The following is a 20,368-nucleotide window of genomic DNA, read 5'->3' as shown; positions in this document are numbered from 1 at the left end:
AAAAACAGCTTCGCCAAAAACCTTCTCCCCGTCGGGGAATCAATTCTTGAGCTCCTGCGCGGACACCGTGAATAGTTCTGCCGGTGAAGTGGGAATCAGGATCGAGAGGCTGTCGACGGAAAGTGTGCATATTTTTTTTTACTTATTCATTGATGTTTTTTCTTGTTTAATTTTGAATGAGAGGCAAATGTAAATTTTTTTCCACATGGATATTTTATTTGTGTGTTAATTTCCAGTTTAAATGTGACAGTGTAAGGTATGGTGCTTCCAATTACCATGACAAGATGCCATCTGAAACAAATGTGCTGCTGTTGATTGTTTGGTGTTTCTTTTTTCCCCCCCTCCTCAGACAAGGCATTCAACCGTTCCCCTAGCTGCATCTGACCATGACACCAAGAGACGGACCTGTTCTCAACCGAAGGAGACATGGATGAAGTCACAGCTGCAGGATCTGTGGCCGTGGTTGGGATGTCGCCCGGTGCGCAGAGCAGGCAACGCCGCCACTTGACAAGCAGGTCTCGTGGCACTCTCTGACCGAGGGACTTTTATTTGGAAACACAATATCAGATCTTTATCAAACCTCTTTTAGTGGCCCTCAGATCTGGACTTGTCTTGCGATACTAATGGGATTATTTTTTAAAAATATATATTTTGAAAAAGGGCTGCATGATGACTGGTTAAGAGCGTCAGCCTCACAGTTCTGAGGACCGGGGTTCAATCCCCGCCTGTGTGGAGTTTGCATGTTCTCCCCGTGCCAGCGTGGGTTTTCTCCGGGCACTCCGGTTTCCTCCCACATCCCAAAAACATGCATGGATTGGAGACTCTAAATTGCCCGTAGGTGTGACTGTGAGTGCAAATGGTTGTTTGTTTGTATGTGCCCTGCTATTGGCTGGCAACCAGTTCAGGGTGTACCACGCCTCCTGCCCGATGATAGCTGGGATAGGCTCCAGCACGCCCGCGACCCTAGTGAGGAGAAGCAGCCATCCATCCATTTTCTTTACAGCTTCTCCTCACGCGGGTCGAGGGCTGCTGGAGCCTATGCCAGCTATCTTCGGGCGGGAGGCGGGGTACACCCTGAACTGGTCGCCAGTCAATCGCAGATGCAGATTTCAAATCAACTTTAATTTTTAATGCATCTCAATATTCGAATGAACCTTGCTGGTTCCAATCCTGGCATAATTTACTTTCTCTCAGAAATGGACCAGTTGGGTTATAGCAGAGGGCTTATTTAATATAATTATTTTAAATCCAAAGCATTGACGTCCCTGTCGGCCTATTATTGGGAGCCTTTTATTTTGAAGGGGCGGCTGGCTTGACTTCAGTTGGCTCGAGTCGGTGGCCTGTCGCTTTAAAATTGTTCTGCCGTAAAGGATCCTGGGTAATACATCTCCTTTCCCTTCTCGCCGTGCGGGAGGAGGGCCTATCGTGCTTCAGCAAATCTTCCTGAATTTGGACCGAATGTTGTGAATCCTCGCCGCTTGACGCCCCTGATCGCGACTTTAGTGGACTAAAACATCATTCGTGCAATCTTCGTGTCCGGTTGGAGTCGTCTCGTGCACGTTGAAGCTTCTCGGCCGAGCTCAGTTTAGCTGGCTAACGAAGAGACGCGTTTGTGATCAACACTTCGCGAAGCAGACGTCAAGCGTGAAGTAGAGTGTTTTTCTTTCCGCCACCAAATTAGTAAGGAGTGGGGACCAAAATATCTAAGACTAACACTAAAATGAGGTTTAAAAAAAAAAAAAAAAAAAAAAAAACACCAACAATTACATGCTATTTGCTTTGTTTCTCTGAGATACTGAAATAATCTGTCACAATTATATTCTGAATCATTATTATTATTATTGTTGTCTTAATCTGAATTCTGAATCCTTGTGTTGATTGTGTCTATAATGTTTCATCACAAATTGTCTCTCCTGAAGTCACAAATTAGCTGTCTTCTTCATCTGTTATCTCTTACAGTGCATAATTACGTTTTACGGTTTCCTTTTGTTGACTTTGGTGCTTTGCCATTTTAACTAACGTACTGTTTAACCCACAATGTCCAAATTTTAACCGTTGTTTAATTGTTTCGCATGTTCAATTTGTACTTGCTTTTCTCATCCCTCCAACCTAGAGCGGAAAGTGTTGTGATCGTCGTGTGAAAATGTGTGCAAGGAGGACAGCAGAGTACGGGGAGGAACTTTGGGGACCAAAAGAGGAGGAGAAGCTACAACGTCAACGACTGGACGCTGTGTTCAATCTGCAACCTCACACTGTGCACCGCAGAGCAGGTTAGTTCACTTGTTGCATGCATTCTAATTCTATTGCGATTCCTGTGTTTATTTACAGGCTACGTTTGATGAAGCTTTTAACTCATTCACTGCCAGCTGTTTCCTGAGCACAGAACCCAAGACTGCCAGGCATTTTCACTCATTTTTCACACCCCACAGAATATTTTGTACTATGATGACGTAAACAGCAAAACTACCAAATGAAAGATCAGACAGTCTTCTTTCATCAGAAAAAAGGTTTGTGTCTGGCTTATACCGTTCTTTAGTAATCAGCCGCCAAATATAAGCGACTTTCAGCCAAATCTGTTTCTGGAGGAAAAAAGTGAGAAAACAGCATTTTTGTGAAAGCAGACAGATCAAGCAGAACAATGACTTTGACAACAACTATTTTCTTTTCTTTCGTGAAAACTTCAAACATCTGTCACTGGGTGGGAACTGAACCCACGATGCCCGCACCAAAGTCAGGCCTGTAATGTGAACCATCCATCCATCCATCCATTTTCTGAGCCACTACTCCTCACTCGGGTCGCGGGCGTGCTGGAGCCTATCCGAGCTGTCATCGTGCAGGAGGCGGGGTACACCCTGAACTGGTTGCCAGCCAATCGCAGGGCACATACAAACAAACAACCATTCGCACTCACAGTCACACCTACGGGCAATTTAGAGTCTCCAATGAATGCATGTTTTTGGGATGTGGGAGGAAACTGGAGTCCCTGGAGAAAACCCACACAGGCACGGGGAGAACATGTAAACTCCACACAGGCGGGGCCGGGGATTGAACCCGGGTCCTCAGAACTGTGAGGCTGACGCTCTAACCAGTCATCCACCGTGCCGCCATAATGTGAACTAGTGGGACTAAATTATGTTTTTCTGTAACAAGGATTGAAGGAGCCTGTTTGCTAGCTAAATGTAGTTAACGCTAGCTCCAGATGAGTTGCCTTCGTCTGTCTTCATCGGAGGAAGCTCGGGATGAAGCTCGGCTGGCTATCCAGAGGGCGTTCACTATGTGACGATTCCGGATCCCATTTACTCAATTCCTGGCCGGCAGACAATCAGCTGCCAAGCGCCTGAGAGCTTCCCGCCATATGTATGGCCCGGCATTTTGGGCGATAGCTTTGGAACAAAGTGATTGGCTCGCGGCGTCATCCTTTATTCTCCTGCATGATCTAAGGCGTTATTCCTGTCGGTTGCAGGAATATTTTTCTTGCCTTGGCACAATAAACTTCTAGTACCGAAAGCTTTATTTATTTATTTATTATTATTTATTTTTTTTAATTTAAAGATTTTTAAAAACATTTCTCCTCTCTCTATCTTTGCACTATACACTGTCTTCTCATTGTCTCTTTTACCTCGCCCCTTCCTCTTCTTCCTCTGTGGGAGGCACGTTCACCTCAAGGCATCGGTGCCCCCTACAGGGTGCCATTCCTCAGTGCAGTTATCCAGAGGCTTGACAATCACACCCAAACTGCACAAGACCCTCCACCGCTCATCCCTGTTTAAAAAAAAAAACTCCTTTGACGTCTTTAGACGGCATTGGCACTGAACAGATGGATTCTGAATGACGTCTTTGGATGGCATTGGCAGGGAATGAGTTAAACATTTCATTGCAAACACACACTTGTACAATGAAAAGGTTCTATCATTTCATCATCGATCTCATCCATTTTTGGTGTTGGCAACAAATAATAGAAGGTACGAACAGTTATTATAAATGGAATCTATCTATGCCGTGGTGCAGTTTTGTATGTGTTATTAAACGTAATAATCTGGCAACCAAATGTCTCTCGTTGTTTGCAGCTATCAAGCTAAGCTAGGATACACTATCTTGGGAAGATTCAAAATGCATCGAGACAACTTTACCTGGACACCAATATTTGATGAATGATGTTTTAGCACGGTAAAATAGTGATGGATGTCTGTCAAGCCTTCCATACAGAAGTAATTTGGAAAGAAGTATATCTACAATGGGTGGCATAGTGGAAGACTGGTTAGCACATATGTCTCACAGTTCTGAGGTTTGGGGTTCAAATCCCATCCTCGCCTGTGTGGAGTTTGCGTGTTCTCCCAGCACCTGCGCTGGTTTCCTCCGGCACTCCGGTTTCCTGCCACATCCCAAAAACATGCGTGGTAGGTTGATTGAAGACTCTAAATTGCTCGTAGGTGTGAGTGTGTGTGTGTATATGGTTGTTTGTTTCCATGTGCTCTGCGATTGGCTGGCGACCAGTTCAGGGTGTACCCTGCCTCTCGCCCGAAAGGAGCTTACCTGAATTGCTCAGTCATTCACAAGCGCAGATGGGGCGAGGTTCACCTCTTTGTGAACAGGTGCGTAAGAAAATAATCGGAACAGTTAGGACAATGTACAATTGCAAGGAATTTAGGTCATCTACGGTCCATAATATCCTCAAAAGGTTCGGAGAATCTGGAGAAATCTCTGCATGTAAGCAGCAAGGCCGAAAACCAACATTCAAACTGATGAACTTTATTGTTTTTAGCAAATAATCATTAATTGAGAATTTTTTGGCTGCAACGCATTCCAAAAAGCTGGACAGGATCATGTTTACCACTGTGTTACATCACCTTTTCTTTTAACAACATTCAATAAATGTTTGGGAACTGAGGACACTAATTGTTGAAGCTTTGTAGGTGGAATTATTTCTTGTACAGCTTCAGCTGTTCAACAGTCCGGGGTCTCCGTTGTCGTGTTTTACGCTTCATAATGCGCCACACATTTTCAATGGGAGACAGGTCTGGACTTCAGGCAGGTCAGTCTAGCACCAGCACTCTTTTACTACGAAGCCACGCTGCTGTAACACATGCAGAATGTGGTCTGGCATTGTCTTGCTGAAATAAGCAGGGGCGTCCATGAAAAAGACGTTGCTTGGATGGCAGCATATGTTTCTCCAAAACCAGGATGTACCTTTCAGCATTAATGGTGCCTTCACAGATGTGTAAATTATCCATGCCAATGGCACTAACACAGCCCCATGACATCACAGATGCTGGCTTTTCCAGTCAGGCAAAGATTAGTGACTCAGTGTCGCGATGATCAACGACTGTAACTTCATCGTCCAGGCAGCTCCCCTCTGGCATTTCCACAGCTGTGCATGTCTCATTTACTCAAGGGACATTCCGTGCCAGTGCGCACGGAGATGATGAAAAGTAATTTAGTAACGCGATGATTAGTGATGCTAGCAAGGTAGCTGGCTAGCCTGGCTAATCACAGTGCAGAGCCGCAGAGCTGGCCACGCGACAAAGTCTTTTGCCGCGCTGCTGTTTTGTATGTGTTATTGGATGTAATAATCTGGCGACTAGTGACTTTAGCTAGCTAGCTTGCTTCCGTGGCTAATCACGGTGCAGAGCCATGAGGCTTTTGTTTTTATTTATTATTTTTGAAGGGGGGATTCTTGTTTCATCTTCTTGAGGGGCCTGCACAAGTAATATCCCATCGTCTTGTCAACGTATTGTAGCATCAGCGAAGTTGACGGCGACCCAGCATGCCTCACGGCTCAGGTTATAAGCAGTTCCCCTCTTATTACTTGTTCTGTTGTGTACAGTGTAATGTCTCAAGTCTTGAGTGTGGGCCGTTAATTGGCGGTGGTGACATCAATAAAGATGAAAGGACAAAGGAACATTTCAGATGGAACATTGGCTCAAGTTAGTCAATTTGAGTGCGGAGTGACTGAACACGAGTTAAGTACCCCGCCACATACTTTGCTGTCGTACTTGCACACATTTCACAACATAATCACAACACTTTATCCTCACACTTGATCTTTGCTTAAAAATGTTTTGCAAACATGTCTCTCTTTGTGTACGGCTAGCAAGCTAAGCTAGGCTAAACTAGCTTGGGGAGATGCCTGGACCAAGATTTGATGAATTATGTTTTAATGTGGTAAAGTAGTGATGGATGTACTCTTTTTTTGGAATACATTTTTTGACGTTTGAGTCATTTTGCTAATATTTTCGTCACAACGGATATTTATATTTGTACAATATAAAAAGTTTAGTTGCATGCATGAGTAATCTCAGAATCAGAATAATCTTTATTAGCCAAGTGTGTCCAAAAAAAAAACCACAAAAGGAATTTGTCTCCGGTAGTTGGTGCCTCTCTAGTACGACAACAAACAGTCAATTGACAGAGAACACCTTTGAGACATAAAGACATTGAGAAAAAGAGTTACTGAGCAATAAAGAGTTGCTAGTTATCTGGTAATGCCGGTACAATTAATGTTTTATTTTTATTTTTTGACAATTGTGAAAAAAGATGCAGAGTCCTTTAGCACTTAGAGCAGTTCGAAAGACTAATCTCGCAATAGTCTGTTGCAATGACCATTGTGGAAAGGGCGCCGAGACTTCAAGGATTGTATGGTTTAAAGTGACGAGTAGTGCGACAATCTGGGACATTGTTGATTGTGCAAATGTTGCAAATACTCCTCTGTCAGTGTGCAAATGGGGCAGATGCTACTCTGGCATGAGTGGCCAGTATTGGTCAACAACAGATATGGAAATAGTGCAGCATGGCGAGAAAACTACAATGAGTGCACGAGTAGTATATAATTGGCCTGACAGAAATGTGACAACAAACTCAGACAAAAGAAATTGGCAGCATGTTGCAATGGAATTGTAAATTAGCTGTTTAAGAAGTTGATTGCAAGAGGGAAGAAGCTGTTGGAATGTCTGCTATTTCTAGTTTGCATTGATCGGTAGCAAAGGGGAAGGTGTCGGAAGAGCCGGTGACCGGGATGTGGTGGGTCCGTGAGGATTTTGCACGCTCTTGTCTTAGTTCTGGCAGCGTGCAAGTCCTCAAGGGTGGATAGGGGGGTACCGACAATCTTTTCAGCGGTTTTGATTGTCCGTTGCAGTCAGAGTTTGTCCTTTTTTGTAGCAGTACCAAATCAGACTGTGATGGCTGTATGTTGGTATTAAGTGAATTAAGCAGTGATCAGATGAGGCCAGGGCTGCACGAGGTTTGGCACGGTATGCGTTATTTAGCGTAGTATTGCAGTGGTCTAAAATTTTATTGTCCCTGGTGGGACAGTCGATGTGCTGCTTGTATTTAGGGAGTTTGTGGTTGAGTTTAGCTTTGTTATGTTAAAGTCCCCGAGAATAATGAGGGGTGAGTCCGGGTGTTTTTTTTCAATTTTGTTTACTTGTTCGGCGAGCATTAGCAGTGCGGCGTTCGTGTTAGCTTGAGGCGGAATGTAGGCACCAGCCAGAATGAATGATGCGAACTCGCAAGGCGAGTAGAATGGCTTACAGTTCAAAAACAGCGACTCCAAAGTTTTTGAGTTTTATCCACTTAGATCGATTGAGCCATTGTTCTGCACTGCACGTGGGTTTTCTCCGGGCACTCCGGTTTCCTCCCACATCCCAAAAACATGCATGAATTGGATAGTCTAAATTGCCCGTAGGTGTGACTGTGAGTACGAATGGTTGTTTGTTTGTATGTGCCCTGCAATTGGCTGGCAACCGGTTCAGGGTGTACCCCGCCTCCTGCCCGATGATAGCTGGGATAGGCTCCAGCATGCCCGCGACCCTCGTGAGGAGAAGCGGCTCAGAAAATGATGGATGGATGTTGTACGCTGTTGAGGCTGCTGACAGCAACCCACTCCAAGTAAAATTATCTAGGCTGAATCTATGCGAGAAACCGCATAATAATTTCACTTGGAGCATCAGGTTTTCATTGACTTGGATTCTACTTGAGTAACTCGGTTAATATACTACTAAACTTGATATTTTTTCTAACCTGTCATTCTTTAAATAAAACTGTCGTTACACGATAGAAAACTAGTAAAAATAAGTGCCAGGACATGGTATTGAATAAATTAAACAAATATGTAATAAAAAGGAACAAGTTGTCAATATTTTGTCAGTTGGAATTATTCAGAGGCGCTGATTGAAAGTGAGTAAACCAAAGCAAAATAAAAGCAAATACAAGCAAAATAAACTGTACAATGTGATACAGGTACATATTTACATTATGTGATATTCCATCAAAGCACAAGTTGAATACAGGGTTCATAACAAGCAAAAAACAAATGCAGTGATCATGGACAGTCTCCCTCACAAACGTTTAAAGAACGATGTTGGGATGAATGCGGAGAGGTTTTGTAAAATAATTTTTCTCTGTGTTTGTATTTACTTCTGTCCCCCCACCAAACACACAGAAAAGAGCCTTCTGACCTTTTTTGGAAGTTTGGTTAAGAGAGGCTACATGTTGTATTCAGACCGCATTTTGTATTTTGACATGAAAATATATTGAAAAAAACACTGAACATTGTAGGAACCTGTTTAAAATCCCCTATTAACTCTTGCGGTTCCTAGCGTGTTCGTTTTCGTGAAAGAACTACGATTATAACAGAGGAGTCTATGCATGTATCAGAGCTCTGGGTTCGCAGGTACCCCTATCTTAGCCTTAGCAGATAAAGTAGTCCGAACTGATTCTACCCCAGATTTATACAATGTTTCAAAGAGGAAGTATGGAATCGCGGTCATCTGATTGGTCCAACGCCCACTGATGTCCTCATTGTCCTGCAAAATGGTGGCCATTTGCCACTGGCTCCAGTGAACAGGCGCCTTGTTCACCCCCAGACTTGTCACACCCTAAAACCCTATATCACCTTCAACATTTCTTGCCAAGTAACTGAAAAATGAGAATAGGCATGTCTTTCCGTGAGTGACCAAGGATTAAGCCCCCCCCCCCCCCCCCCCCAAAAAAAAATCGGAATCTTTATTAATAGCGAACAGATAAAAACAAATTTCCTCTGCATTTTACCCATCACATTTGTGGATATAGCAAACACACACACTTGTTACTGGCACACGCTCGAGCAGAGGGCAACTTAAAGGTCAGATGATAAAGTCAGTTAAAATTCATATTTTCATTGTTTATATGTTATGTAATACATGCACGTAACAGCAAGTTTTCAACCATAGTTAAGCTAAAAACAAGGTTTTTATGACGCCAATTGAGTCCTCCCAGAACATACCCGACGCTCAAGACACCGGGGTGCGGTTACTCTATCCACCCCAAGAGCTACCAGAAGTGACGTTACAATTGCCAAACACACTATACGCAATGGCGAGCAACGTGCTGGCCTATGTGGAGGAGGAGGATTTTGACGTCCAGGAGAACCCAACTGAACTTGGCATTGTCGAAGCGTACATGTTTAAGCCAATCAGACAGTGACGATGATGAGCAGCCAAGTAGCAGCTGTACAACAGAAAAAGAGAGTGGCCACTGGCTCCATCTGACGCTATGTCAAAAGCATGTGTTTTTATACACTCATGGCTTAAAATAATGCCACCCCAGGGGTCCCAATATTTTTTAGCGCGACTATACCTGTTATATATCCATATATGTTTCAGTGACATGGCACAAGCTTTTACATAGGATGCAGTATTCCAATATATTGTGTGCCCCTAGCTCAAGTTGCGTTATAACACGCCGCACAGAAAGTCTTTGCTGTGTATCTGTTGGCTGGTTATTCAGGCAAAAGTACAGACAACAGTACTTAAAAGTACTGCGTGGGTCTTTTTTTCCAAGTGCCTAGTGCATAGTAACCATAATAGAGTCGTAGTTATATACAAGGAAATGCTCACCTCTTGTCTGCGCCGCTTCGCTGCTGCACCGTGGCGGCAGCGAGATTTAGTTCTGTTGCTCCTGGTTGAGGTCCCGATGTACGTAGGAAAAATAGTTGCAGCTAGTTTCAGCTTCTGCCTCTGTATCCAATGCTTCTCAAAACACGCCGGTTCGAAGTGATCGGCACCCATAGCTTAGCACATTTCTTCCCCTGTTGATTGACTTTGCCTATCCACTGGTCACATATTACCTTTTCACTTGGAAAGCCAAAAAAAAAAAAATAATAACCTCTTGCCACTGCCTGAACCATTTGTACGACCAAATGCCACACAATAAACCATCGTGACATCGTTAAATCATATGACAATAAATATACAAGGACGGGAACAACAGCATGGAACAATAACACACAACGCCGAATGAACAGGATGTTTGGCTTGTGTGATGCCACAGCGCCGGAAAGAGATGAAGACCGGAAAGCGTGGGATGCAAAAAGTAGTAGGCGCATTCTGCATCATATTTATCGATTTAACTGCTGTATATCTGCTATATTATCACTTCGCAATGGCAGTGGTGTTCTGGAAATGGGTTCTAGAGTGATCCAGAAACATTGTAAAATCTTTTCCCTCTGACCTTTAAACCCTTTTCGGAGTATTGGTGTCTTGCACAAGGACACCACAACTGTGGGGCCGGGGAATGTTGGGGGTGGGTGGTTCTTGGTACTTATTGGCCACGGTTGCCAAAATTATGTTTACAAGAGGACACTGTCACAAAGAAACAATACCAAAAATTTTGCGAGTGCCAAACCGGGAATATGCAGGGGTCCATTGTATTACCTTTATTGTTACTTGTGTTTTTACGAACTTCATTATTTTACACTTTTTCACGTTGTTGTTGTTGTTGACCTGCCCAATTTTATTATTTACAACATATCAAGCTCATCTTGCTTTCATATTAACCTGAGACTATGTGAGTCCTGGGATGGACATGTCATGGAAACAATGAGTCCCATCACGGAACACAGATGCAGTAATCTGGCGCTATATCACGGTTCTTGCTTCATGATCCCGCAATACTGCAGAGTTTTATAACAGGTGTTACCCTATTTCTTTATACTGTTTGTCCAATATTTTGATGTTATCAATTGCTCTTGTTTTCTCTCAGTATATTAAATGTGTTTAGGCCTGTCCAAAGATGCAGATTGATCGTACTTTATGCGCCACTGCTAATTTTTGTGCATCTGAGACGCGGTACGCACATCAAACGAGATCCCTGCATAATACACAACATTAGTCCTGAACATGAGAAAAGATTCTGCAAACTATGTGTGTTTGTCTTTTTGTGTCTTGCAGACCTCGCTGAAGATCTTCGCACTGAGTGGCAGGAGCCAGAGCCCCCTCACATTAAAGAGGAAGTGAAGGATGAAGAGGTCCACCACATCAAAGAGGAAGAGGAGCCCATTTCAATTAAAAAAGAGGAGAAAGAACTGCACCACCACATCAGACAGGAAAAGGAGGAGGATATCACCAAGTTTCCATTGACTGGTGTCCCTTTGAAAAGTGAAGATGAAGGTCAAAGTGTGGCGAGCAGAGGGCTAGAGCCTCCAAGCAGCAGCTCAAGTCAACACATGACAACAGAAGCTGATGGAGACCACTGTGGAGGATCACAAGCAGACGGTCCACTATCAGATTTTGACGTCATGACGTCTACTCATGATGATTATGGACAGTCTGAAAATGATATGACATTTCAGAGTGACAACAAACGATGGAAATGTTCTCAGTGTGGGAAAACATTTGATAATAAGAGCACTTTTAAACAACACGTGAGAACACACACTGGAGAAAAAACATTTTCCTGCTCAGATTGTGGCCAAAGATTCTCCATAAAGAAAAGCTTAAAAATACACACAAGAACACACACTGGTGAGAAACCTTTTTCCTGCACAGTTTGTGGTCAAAGATTTTCTGTGAAGGCAAGCTTAAAAATACACACAAGAACACATACTGGTGAGAAACCTTTTTCCTGCACAGTTTGTGGTCAAAGATTTTCTGTGAAAGGATATTTAAAAATACACACCAGAACCCACACTGGTGAGAAACCTTTTTCCTGCACAGTTTGTGGCCGAAGATTCACTCATAAGGGAACCTTGAAAAGACACACAAGAACGCACACTGATGAGAAACCTTTTTCCTGCACATTTTGTGGTCAAAGATTTTCTGTGAAGGGAGATTTAAATAGACACACAAGAACCCACACAAGTGAGAACTCTTTTGTCTGCTTAGACTGTGGCCGAAGATTCACTCATAAGGGAAACTTGAAAATACACATGAGAACCCACACTGGTGAGAAACCTTTTCTCTGCTTAGTTTGTGGTCAAAGATTCACTCAGAAGGGAAGCGTAAAAATACACACCAGAACCCACACTGGTGAGAAACCTTTTTCCTGCACAGTTTGTGGCCGAAGATTCACTCATAAGGGAACCTTGAAAAGACACACAAGAATGCACACTGATGAGAAACCTTTTTCCTGCACATTTTGTGGTCAAAGATTTTCTGTGAAGGGAGATTTAAATAGACACACAAGAACCCACACTGGTAAGAACTCTGTCTGCTTAGACTGTGGCCGAAGATTCACTCATAAGGGAAACTTGAAAATACACATGAGAACCCACACTGGTGAGAAACCTTTTACCTGTTCTGTTTGTGATAAAAGATTCTCCGAGAAGGGAAGCTTGAAAAAACACACAAGAACCCACACTGGTGAGAAACCCTTTTCCTGCTCAGTTTGTTGTCAAAGATTCACTCTGAAGGGAGCATTGAAAATGCACACCAGGACCCACACTGGTGAGAAACCTTTTTCATGCACAGTTTGTGGTCAAAGATTTTCTGTGAAGAGAGATTTAAAAATACACACAAGAACTCACACTGGTGAGAAACCTTTTTCCTGCTCACTTTGTGGTCAAAGATTCACTCAGAAGGGATCATTGAAAAGACACGAAATAATGCACACTGGTGAGAAACATTTATCCTGCTCAGATTGTGGCCAAAGATTCTCTCAGAAGCAACACTTAAACAGACACACAAGAATGCACACTGGTGAGAAACCTTTTTCCTGCTCAGATTGTGGTCAAGGATTCTCTCAGAAGCAACACTTAAAAAGACACACAAGAACGCACACTGGTGAGAAACCTTTTTCCTGCACATTTTGTGGTCAAAGATTTTCTGTGAAGGGAGATTTAAATAGACACACAAGGACCCACACTGGTGAGAACGTTTTTGTCTGCTTAGACTGTGGCCGAAGATTCTTTGTGAAGGAACACTTAAAAATGCACACAAGAACCCACACTGGTGAGAAACCCTTTTCCTGCTCAGATTGTGGCCAAAGATTCTCTCAGAAGCAACACTTAAAAAGACACACAAGAATGCACACTGGTGAGAAACCTTTTTCCTGCTCAGATTGTGGCCAAAGATTCTCTCAGAAGCAACACTTAGAAAGACACACAAGAACGCACACTGATGAGAAACCTTTTTCCTGCTCAGATTGTGGCCAAAGATTCTCTCAGAAGCAACACTTAAACAGACACACAAGAACGCACACTGGTGAGAAACCTTTTTCCTGCACAGTTTGTGGTCAAAGATTTTCTATGAAGGAAGATTTAAAAAGACACACAAGAACCCACGCTGGTGAGCAACCTTTTTCCTGCACAGTTTGTGGTCAAGGATTTTCTGCGACGGGAGATTTAAAAAGACACACAAGAACCCACACTGGTGAGAAACCTTTTTCCTGCTCAGTTTGTGGCCAAAGATTCTCTTATAAGTATCAAGTTAAGACACACAAGTGTGCCGGTGAGAATAGCAGTGATCAAGAAGATTTTAATGAAAATGTAAATGTTTAATCTAAAAAGTAATTACTACATTACTGACAAAAATCTTCTTGTTGTCCATATATTTTCTAAAAGCCCCGCGAGTGTGAAGAATTAACATTGGTGCCAAAATACTTTAAAGGGACTAGTTAATGGTCTGAACATGGGCACTTATTCCATTGTCCTGGACTCATAAATGATGTCTGCAGGAAAAAAGCCCTCCAAATTAGATTCAGTCGTAATTTTAGAATCCTTCACTGATGGAATATTAGATTTTCAGCCAGATGTTGGCCTGCCCAGATTTTGGACTGTCATAGCCTGACACGTAACAAGCAGGAGCTGATTACATTTCCTCATTGAACCTCTATGTTTTCCATGGTGTAATTTTTGCCCATATTGAAAGTCTGGGACAATAATGTTAATAAGAAGACAATAATGAGCGAAGATAGTGATAGTAAAAAAATTTGCAAAAGCTTGTTGTTTAAAAAAATGAAATGCCTCCTTGAGAAACAAAGACAGACACGTCATCCCGCGTCAAGTAATGCTTACAGATTTATTTACTCTTACGTCCGCTCAATTTTGAGTTGAACAAATGTACATGTGTGTATGTATGTATAGATCAAATTTATGTATTGATCACAAAGGCGTTTCTATGGACGGCATTTTGTGACAGACGTGGACTTTGGCTGGCTGTCGTAACGTCGGATGACCCATGACGAGGGTCTCCCGGCCAAATGCGTTAGGTCGCTTAATGTCCTGAAACTGCAGCTGATCTGATTTGATCTTATCTGATCCATAAAATCTAAGAATTTGAACTGATTGTTGTAATATTTTCAGAGGTTGAAGCTGCTGTGTGTCGAGATGTCCGCATAAATTTGGGTGATGATTGTTGACAGTTTTTGGATGTTAATCTGCTTTAATTGGGTTGATGCAAGGATGTGGCACTCGCCTGCCGCGTTTGTATGATTTTAATGATGACCATAATAAATTAGCAATTTTTCAGCACATTAAATAAGTGATTGTACATAATTATGGCATACTAGCTGTTGTTCTTGTGGTGCAATGATATATGACCGCAATTAAAGATATAATACCAGCTTGAACAAAGCGGTGTTTGCAAACTCAAGCAAGCTGTATTTTTTTCCCTTTTTTTAATTTCCTGAAAAGTTGTCATTTTGAAGGTGACGGGATTCTACCTGACAGCTACGATGTTTAAAATATGACCAATTAGTGCCATTTCATAGGATAGTACAGTGCTTTTTCCCACACCAGCTATACCAGTTCTTTTCAATCTTCGATTTTGGTGACGAGAAAGGGGCGTTCGAAAGAGAATTCGTTATTTACCAATTGCTCCAAAATGTATTGAAATTGGAAATGACTGCCAGTTTAATTTTCTTAAGCAAAAAATACATAAAACAGACTTGTTTCTGAAATTTGGACAATCAAGACCCATACTTCCTTTGAGCAATGCATGCATTTTGTCCAACGTTTTAGTGATTGCAATATCAAATAAGTAAATGATTGATTGAAATAAGACTGGAAAGAAAATTTGACTTTTGGTGGTAAAGTGTAACATGTATTTGTGATCTTTAATAAAATACACTTCTTAAAACAGTGAGTGTGACTCAATTTGCTTGTATATCAAATCCATTTCCCCCATTAAAAATAATTGAATGTCTTTAATCCATTGGGAACCTTCCAAAAACAAAATGCTCTCAACTTAAAGAAAATGTGGCCCAAGCGACAAGGCAAAGCTGGGGTACTGTGGAGGATCACAAGCAGACAGCGTCTTTGCTCCACTCTCAAGATAGTGACGACATGACGTCACACTCTCCTCGCTCTGATGAAGATGACGATGATAAAAAGTCCAAAGGTGTTAACGGCATGTCACACTGACAACAAACGATGGAAATGTTTTCAGTGTGGGAAAACTTTTGCTTGGAAGAGCAAACGACACATGAGAAGACACACTGGAGAGAAAGCTTGTTCAGTTTGTGTTCAAAGATTCTCTACTAAGTATTGGCCTAATAAAAACAAAAGTGTGCTGGTAAACCGCAGTGATCAAGAAGCTTTCATTGAAATTGTAAATGTTTAATATCAAAAGTAATGACTGTCATACGGATTTACAAAAATCTATATTCGTGTATTCTATCTAACACATTCACTTTTCTAAAAACCTCCCGTGATAAATGTTCCAAATTAGCACTGGTGCCAAAATACACAAAGCAATTGCATGCCTTGTTTTCCAATAATTTAGTGACGTCCATATCAAATAAATGAATGATTGATTGAAATAGACTGTCAAGAAGCAGTGACCTTTTGTGGTAAACTCGAAAGTGTGCGGTATATGTGATCATAATAAAATACGCTTCCAACAGTAAGAGTATCTCAATTTACTTGTATCTCAAATTCATTTTCCCCATTGTAAAGAACTGAAATGCTTTTAAAGTGGCACCAAGCAGGTCCAAACAATGGCATGTAAATTCGACACACCACAGAGAAGAGTAATGTCAACAAGCCTGCCAAATTTGAATGAATAAAACAAATCGCTAAGAATATAAAATCAGGCTTCAAAATTGGAATAAACCTCTCAGCTCAACGACGCTGTGAGCATGTCGAATGGATGTGCCAAAAAAGGAATAAAAAAATACTGACGGGGGTGATCGCTTATACGATGTAAAATCATGTTGGGAGGCTCAACTTAAAACAATTAATGGTTATGATTATAATGCTTATTATGGTAATGGTTGGTTGTTGGTGACATGATGTCACAGCCGAACACAGCACCCGACGACAGCGTGACGGTCGGAGGAAGCCCAGGTAGTTAGACAGTCGGCACTGCCCCATTCACCAGCATCAAGTTACCCATGAAGCCATGTGGTCTCTGGTGAAAGTTTTCACAAATATCCATCATAAAATGAGCACTGCAGAGTCGGCTGGTGGCGTTGATGTTCAGTTATTGTGATTAGACTTCAATTCCAAACTAATAAATTCAATTTCCAACTATACTATTTGGATTCAGTTTTTTTTTTTAAAGCAATGTTTCAAATGAATACAAATTCAAATTTTCAAACTCTGTTTTGGCGGCACGGTAGCCGACTGGTTAGCGCGTCAGCCTCACAGTTCTGAGGACTCGGGTTCAATCCCCGGGCCTGCCTGTGTGGAGTTTGCATGTTCTCCCCGTGCCTGTGTGGGTTTTCTCCGGGCACTCCGGTTTCCTCCCACATCCCAAAAACATGCACGTTAATTGAAAACTCTAAATTGCCCGTAGGTGTGAATGTGAGCGCGAATGGTTGTTTGTTTGTATGTGCCCTGCGATTGGCTGGCAGCCAGTTCAGGGTGTGCCCCGCCTCCTGCCCGATGATAGCTGGGATAGGCTCCAGCACGCCCGCCACCCTCGTGAGGCGAAGCGGCTCAGAAAATGGATGGATGGAAATTCTGTTTTTTAATGCAATTATTCAAGTGTAGAAATTCAAATACAAAGGATTCCAATTCAGTTCCTGCTGGCTCTTATTTCAGCCCATAAGTCTCCAAAAAGGTTTCAGCACGACTCCTTGGCGACACAGTGACTCTCCAGGAAACTCTTAAGAGACGTCACAAAGACATTTCCGCAGCTAGCGGAGACTTGAGTCGCCATTAGGTCACCAACTCGTCTCGAGGCCAAGTGAGATAGGAGAGAACAATTACAGAACAATTGGGATTCCTTAAAGATGATCTTGGTGGGATGTGTCAGCCGCAGCTGGATCATTTCGGTTTGGGGCAATGTACTTCAGGAGTATGTCTGGCATAATCTCCAGTTTGAATAAACTGTTACTATATCAGAATCTGTCTTGTAAATATCACATTTGTTTTTCTAAATACAAAAGATCAATAAAAATTAACTCTTTCACCCAGCTTTCAAATCCGATTGACAAAAACAGGAATCATTTTGGTTCAAAATGTCTACCAGATCACTTTTGAGGTCATCACTGATTTTGATTGGCTCCCATTGCCACAAATACAAAATGAGACACACGTTGTGTCGTTACATGAACAGATTAAATCATCAAACACTGAATGTCAGTCACTGAAGGGATAAAGTTCACAGTTTAGAAAGTGAGTTGAAACAGCGCACCCTTGACCGTTCACAATTTGATGACAAGAAAATATTTTTTTTTACAGGACTGCCCAATTTACAGACTTTCATGTTCTTGTTTGGATTTGTGTCATTTTTTTCCTGCCACTGAAGAACATTCCCTCAAGTCTGCTCAGGAGATTTGTCTGACACTGATAAAGCTGCGTCTCAATCTGTACCTCTTTGGGATTCATCAGTCAACAGTCTCAAGAATCTTTCGCCGTTGGACACAAGTCACGGCAAGCAGGCTTCATCCTCTAATACTGTGGCAGTAAAGAGAAGACTTAAGATGCAGCTTCCCATTGTGTTTTCGGGCATTGCTTAAGAAACGTGTCAGCATAATTTATTGTAATTGACTGCTTTGCGGTGTTCATTGAGCGTCCTTCAGATTTAAAAGCTTGGACTCAATCATGGAGCAACTAAAAACAGCACAACACTATCAAGTTTCTAGTTTCAATTACCTCACAAGGAAGAACCGTGAGGCAGACGCTCTAACAGTCCACCACCGTCTCGCCTAAATTAAATTAAATTAAATTAACACGATCAGACTTGTGTGAATACTACATCGACCAACATCGTATTTTATCTTTTATTGCTGAAAGAGTCTCGTTTCACACAGTTTAGTGACGTAGGATTGCTGTGACTTCTTTCGTCCACCAGATGTCACTAATGTTATTCTCAGTGACTCCGAATCTGTTCCGGCACAAATTGAAATAAAGCCTCAAGCTCTCCAGCACCCCCTCCAAGGACTCCAAAAAGGGTGGGTACTCTGAACTGGTGTTTGGTGCATCGGCACAAGCAACAGTCAGGACCCGTCCCCCCACCCGAAGGCGGAGGGAGGCTACCCTCTCGTCCACCGGGGTGAACCCCAACGTACAGGCGCCGAGCCAGGGAGCAAGAAGTATACCCACACTTCCTCGGCAAATCCAGAGTGGAAGAGAGTCACTGCGGTCAAGACAGCCTCCACTCGTAAAGTAGCAGTCAAACCAGCCACCCCTAATTTTGTTCATACTCGGCATTACGGTAATAAGCCGCAAACGAGCGGCACCTTCAAAATAAAATCGCCCGACAGGGACGTCAATGCTTCGGATTTGAAATAATTTTATTAAATATATATATATATATGAGAGAAAGTAAACTATGCCAGGACGACAACCAGCAAGGTTCATCCTAATCTTGAGATACATTAAAAATTCAAGTTTATTTGAAATCTGCATACATGACTACAAGTATATCTTTTTTTTAATAAATGTTTTTTAAAAAATGATTCTATTATTATAGCAAGACAAGTCCAGATGTGTGGGACATTAGAGCAACCGAGGACTCCACTGAACGAGGTTTGATAAAGATCTTTAAAAAAAATAATAATATTGAAAAAAATATATTCAGTATCGCACCACCAGTTGCCCCCCCCCACCCCCCCCCAAAAAAACCTTAAATAGGTTACTTTGCAAATGCCGAGCCATACCATAATTGAAACTTGCCCTTTATTAATGTACACGTTTCCACTTCACATTTTATTGTTGTTGTTGACCTGGCTGTTTTTTTATTTATTATTATTTCAAATGAATCTTAACTCATCTGGCTGCCCAAATAACCTCACCACCAACCAGCCCAGGAACTTTGAGTTCCCGGTAGCAAAAGGTTCCTGTGGCTCATGTGGTTTGTGTTTCCATCGCACTTATTAGTTCAGGGGAGCTGAAGCAAATGAGGCTGATGTTGATCGTCACTGACACATACTGGATCAATAAAAAAAAACGCTGTTATTTCAAGATTTCAAATTAGGCTTATTTTATATCTTCATCTAAGTTTCAAATATTTTTGATACCTTTAAAAGCTAACCCTTTATCCAGGTGAGGCAACTAAGAACTGATTCCCATTTTCAATGCCAACCTGGCTGCAGAGTCTTTGAGGCAGGGTGTTTTATTTCATATAGGTACCGCCGAATAAATTAGCATAGATTCATTCTAATTTATTGAGATGATAGAATATTCATCTTCCGTACACAAATAGGCACAGGGAGAACATGCAAACTCCACACAGGCGAGGCCGGATTTGAATTTTCAGAGTTTTCATGTGAAAAGAATTGCCCAGGTCCGCTCGAACCCGAACCCGAGGATTCAGATATTGATGTTTGGAGAATTGGTATCGATAATTATCTCAATAAAAGTGCAATGAAATTGACTGCGTTCAATTCGCCTCATCAATCGTATTTGCAATATTTTTCAATTAGTGTTCTACATCATCATTTCAACTTCAGTTGTTAAATGAAATTATCTTCAAAGTAGGTGGGAACATCTCTTCTGGTTATGGTGATTGGCCGATGCTTTCATTCAACTTCAATTTTTGTGTTGGAAGAGTAAATTTTGTAGCGATCTTTGTATATATGGACAAACAAATGTTATGTTTACTTGACAAATTCTGATGTAGTCATAGTTGATCCAAACTTCAGTTTGTGCCAGTCCTACTTCTGAAGTCCATTGCCCCAGACTCAAACGAGCCAGCTGGGTGACATCCCAATGAATCCCAAATATTGT

General features: G+C 42.0%; 1 protein-coding gene across 4 annotated transcripts; it reads left to right on the top strand.

Moving 5' to 3' along the window:
- Nucleotides 1-1,391: 1,391 nt before the first annotated feature.
- On the top strand, nt 1,392-15,323 carry LOC133397973 (oocyte zinc finger protein XlCOF6-like). 4 transcript variants are annotated; one of them, XM_061669476.1, is made up of 3 exons: nt 1,392-1,649; nt 2,114-2,270; nt 11,205-15,323. In XM_061669476.1, the coding sequence occupies exons 2-3, from the start codon at nt 2,144-2,146 to the stop codon at nt 13,748-13,750; spliced, it is 2,673 nt and encodes an 890-aa protein (XP_061525460.1). In that variant the 5' UTR covers nt 1,392-1,649; nt 2,114-2,143; the 3' UTR covers nt 13,751-15,323. The 4 variants fall into 4 exon arrangements, with proteins under 4 accessions (XP_061525460.1, XP_061525462.1, XP_061525461.1 ...); XM_061669478.1 differs by having other exon boundaries at nt 1,392-1,680; XM_061669479.1 differs by lacking the exon at nt 1,392-1,649 and adding an exon at nt 2,430-2,507 and having other exon boundaries at nt 2,195-2,270.
- Nucleotides 15,324-20,368: the final 5,045 nt, after the last annotated feature.

This window comes from Phycodurus eques, chromosome 23, assembly GCF_024500275.1.
Source record: "Phycodurus eques isolate BA_2022a chromosome 23, UOR_Pequ_1.1, whole genome shotgun sequence".
Taxonomy (NCBI): domain Eukaryota; kingdom Metazoa; phylum Chordata; class Actinopteri; order Syngnathiformes; family Syngnathidae; genus Phycodurus; species Phycodurus eques.
Note: the sequence above shows the minus strand (reverse complement) of the source record. Positions and strands in the feature narration are given on the sequence as shown.

Coding starts and splice junctions, on each gene's coding strand:
- LOC133397973 (XM_061669476.1), top strand. CDS start 2,144: ATGTGTGCAAGGAGGACAGCAGAGTACGGGGAGGAACTTTGGGGACCA. Junction 2,271..11,204: donor CACTGTGCACCGCAGAGCAG/GTTAGTTCACTT, acceptor TGTGTCTTGCAG/ACCTCGCTGAAGATCTTCGC.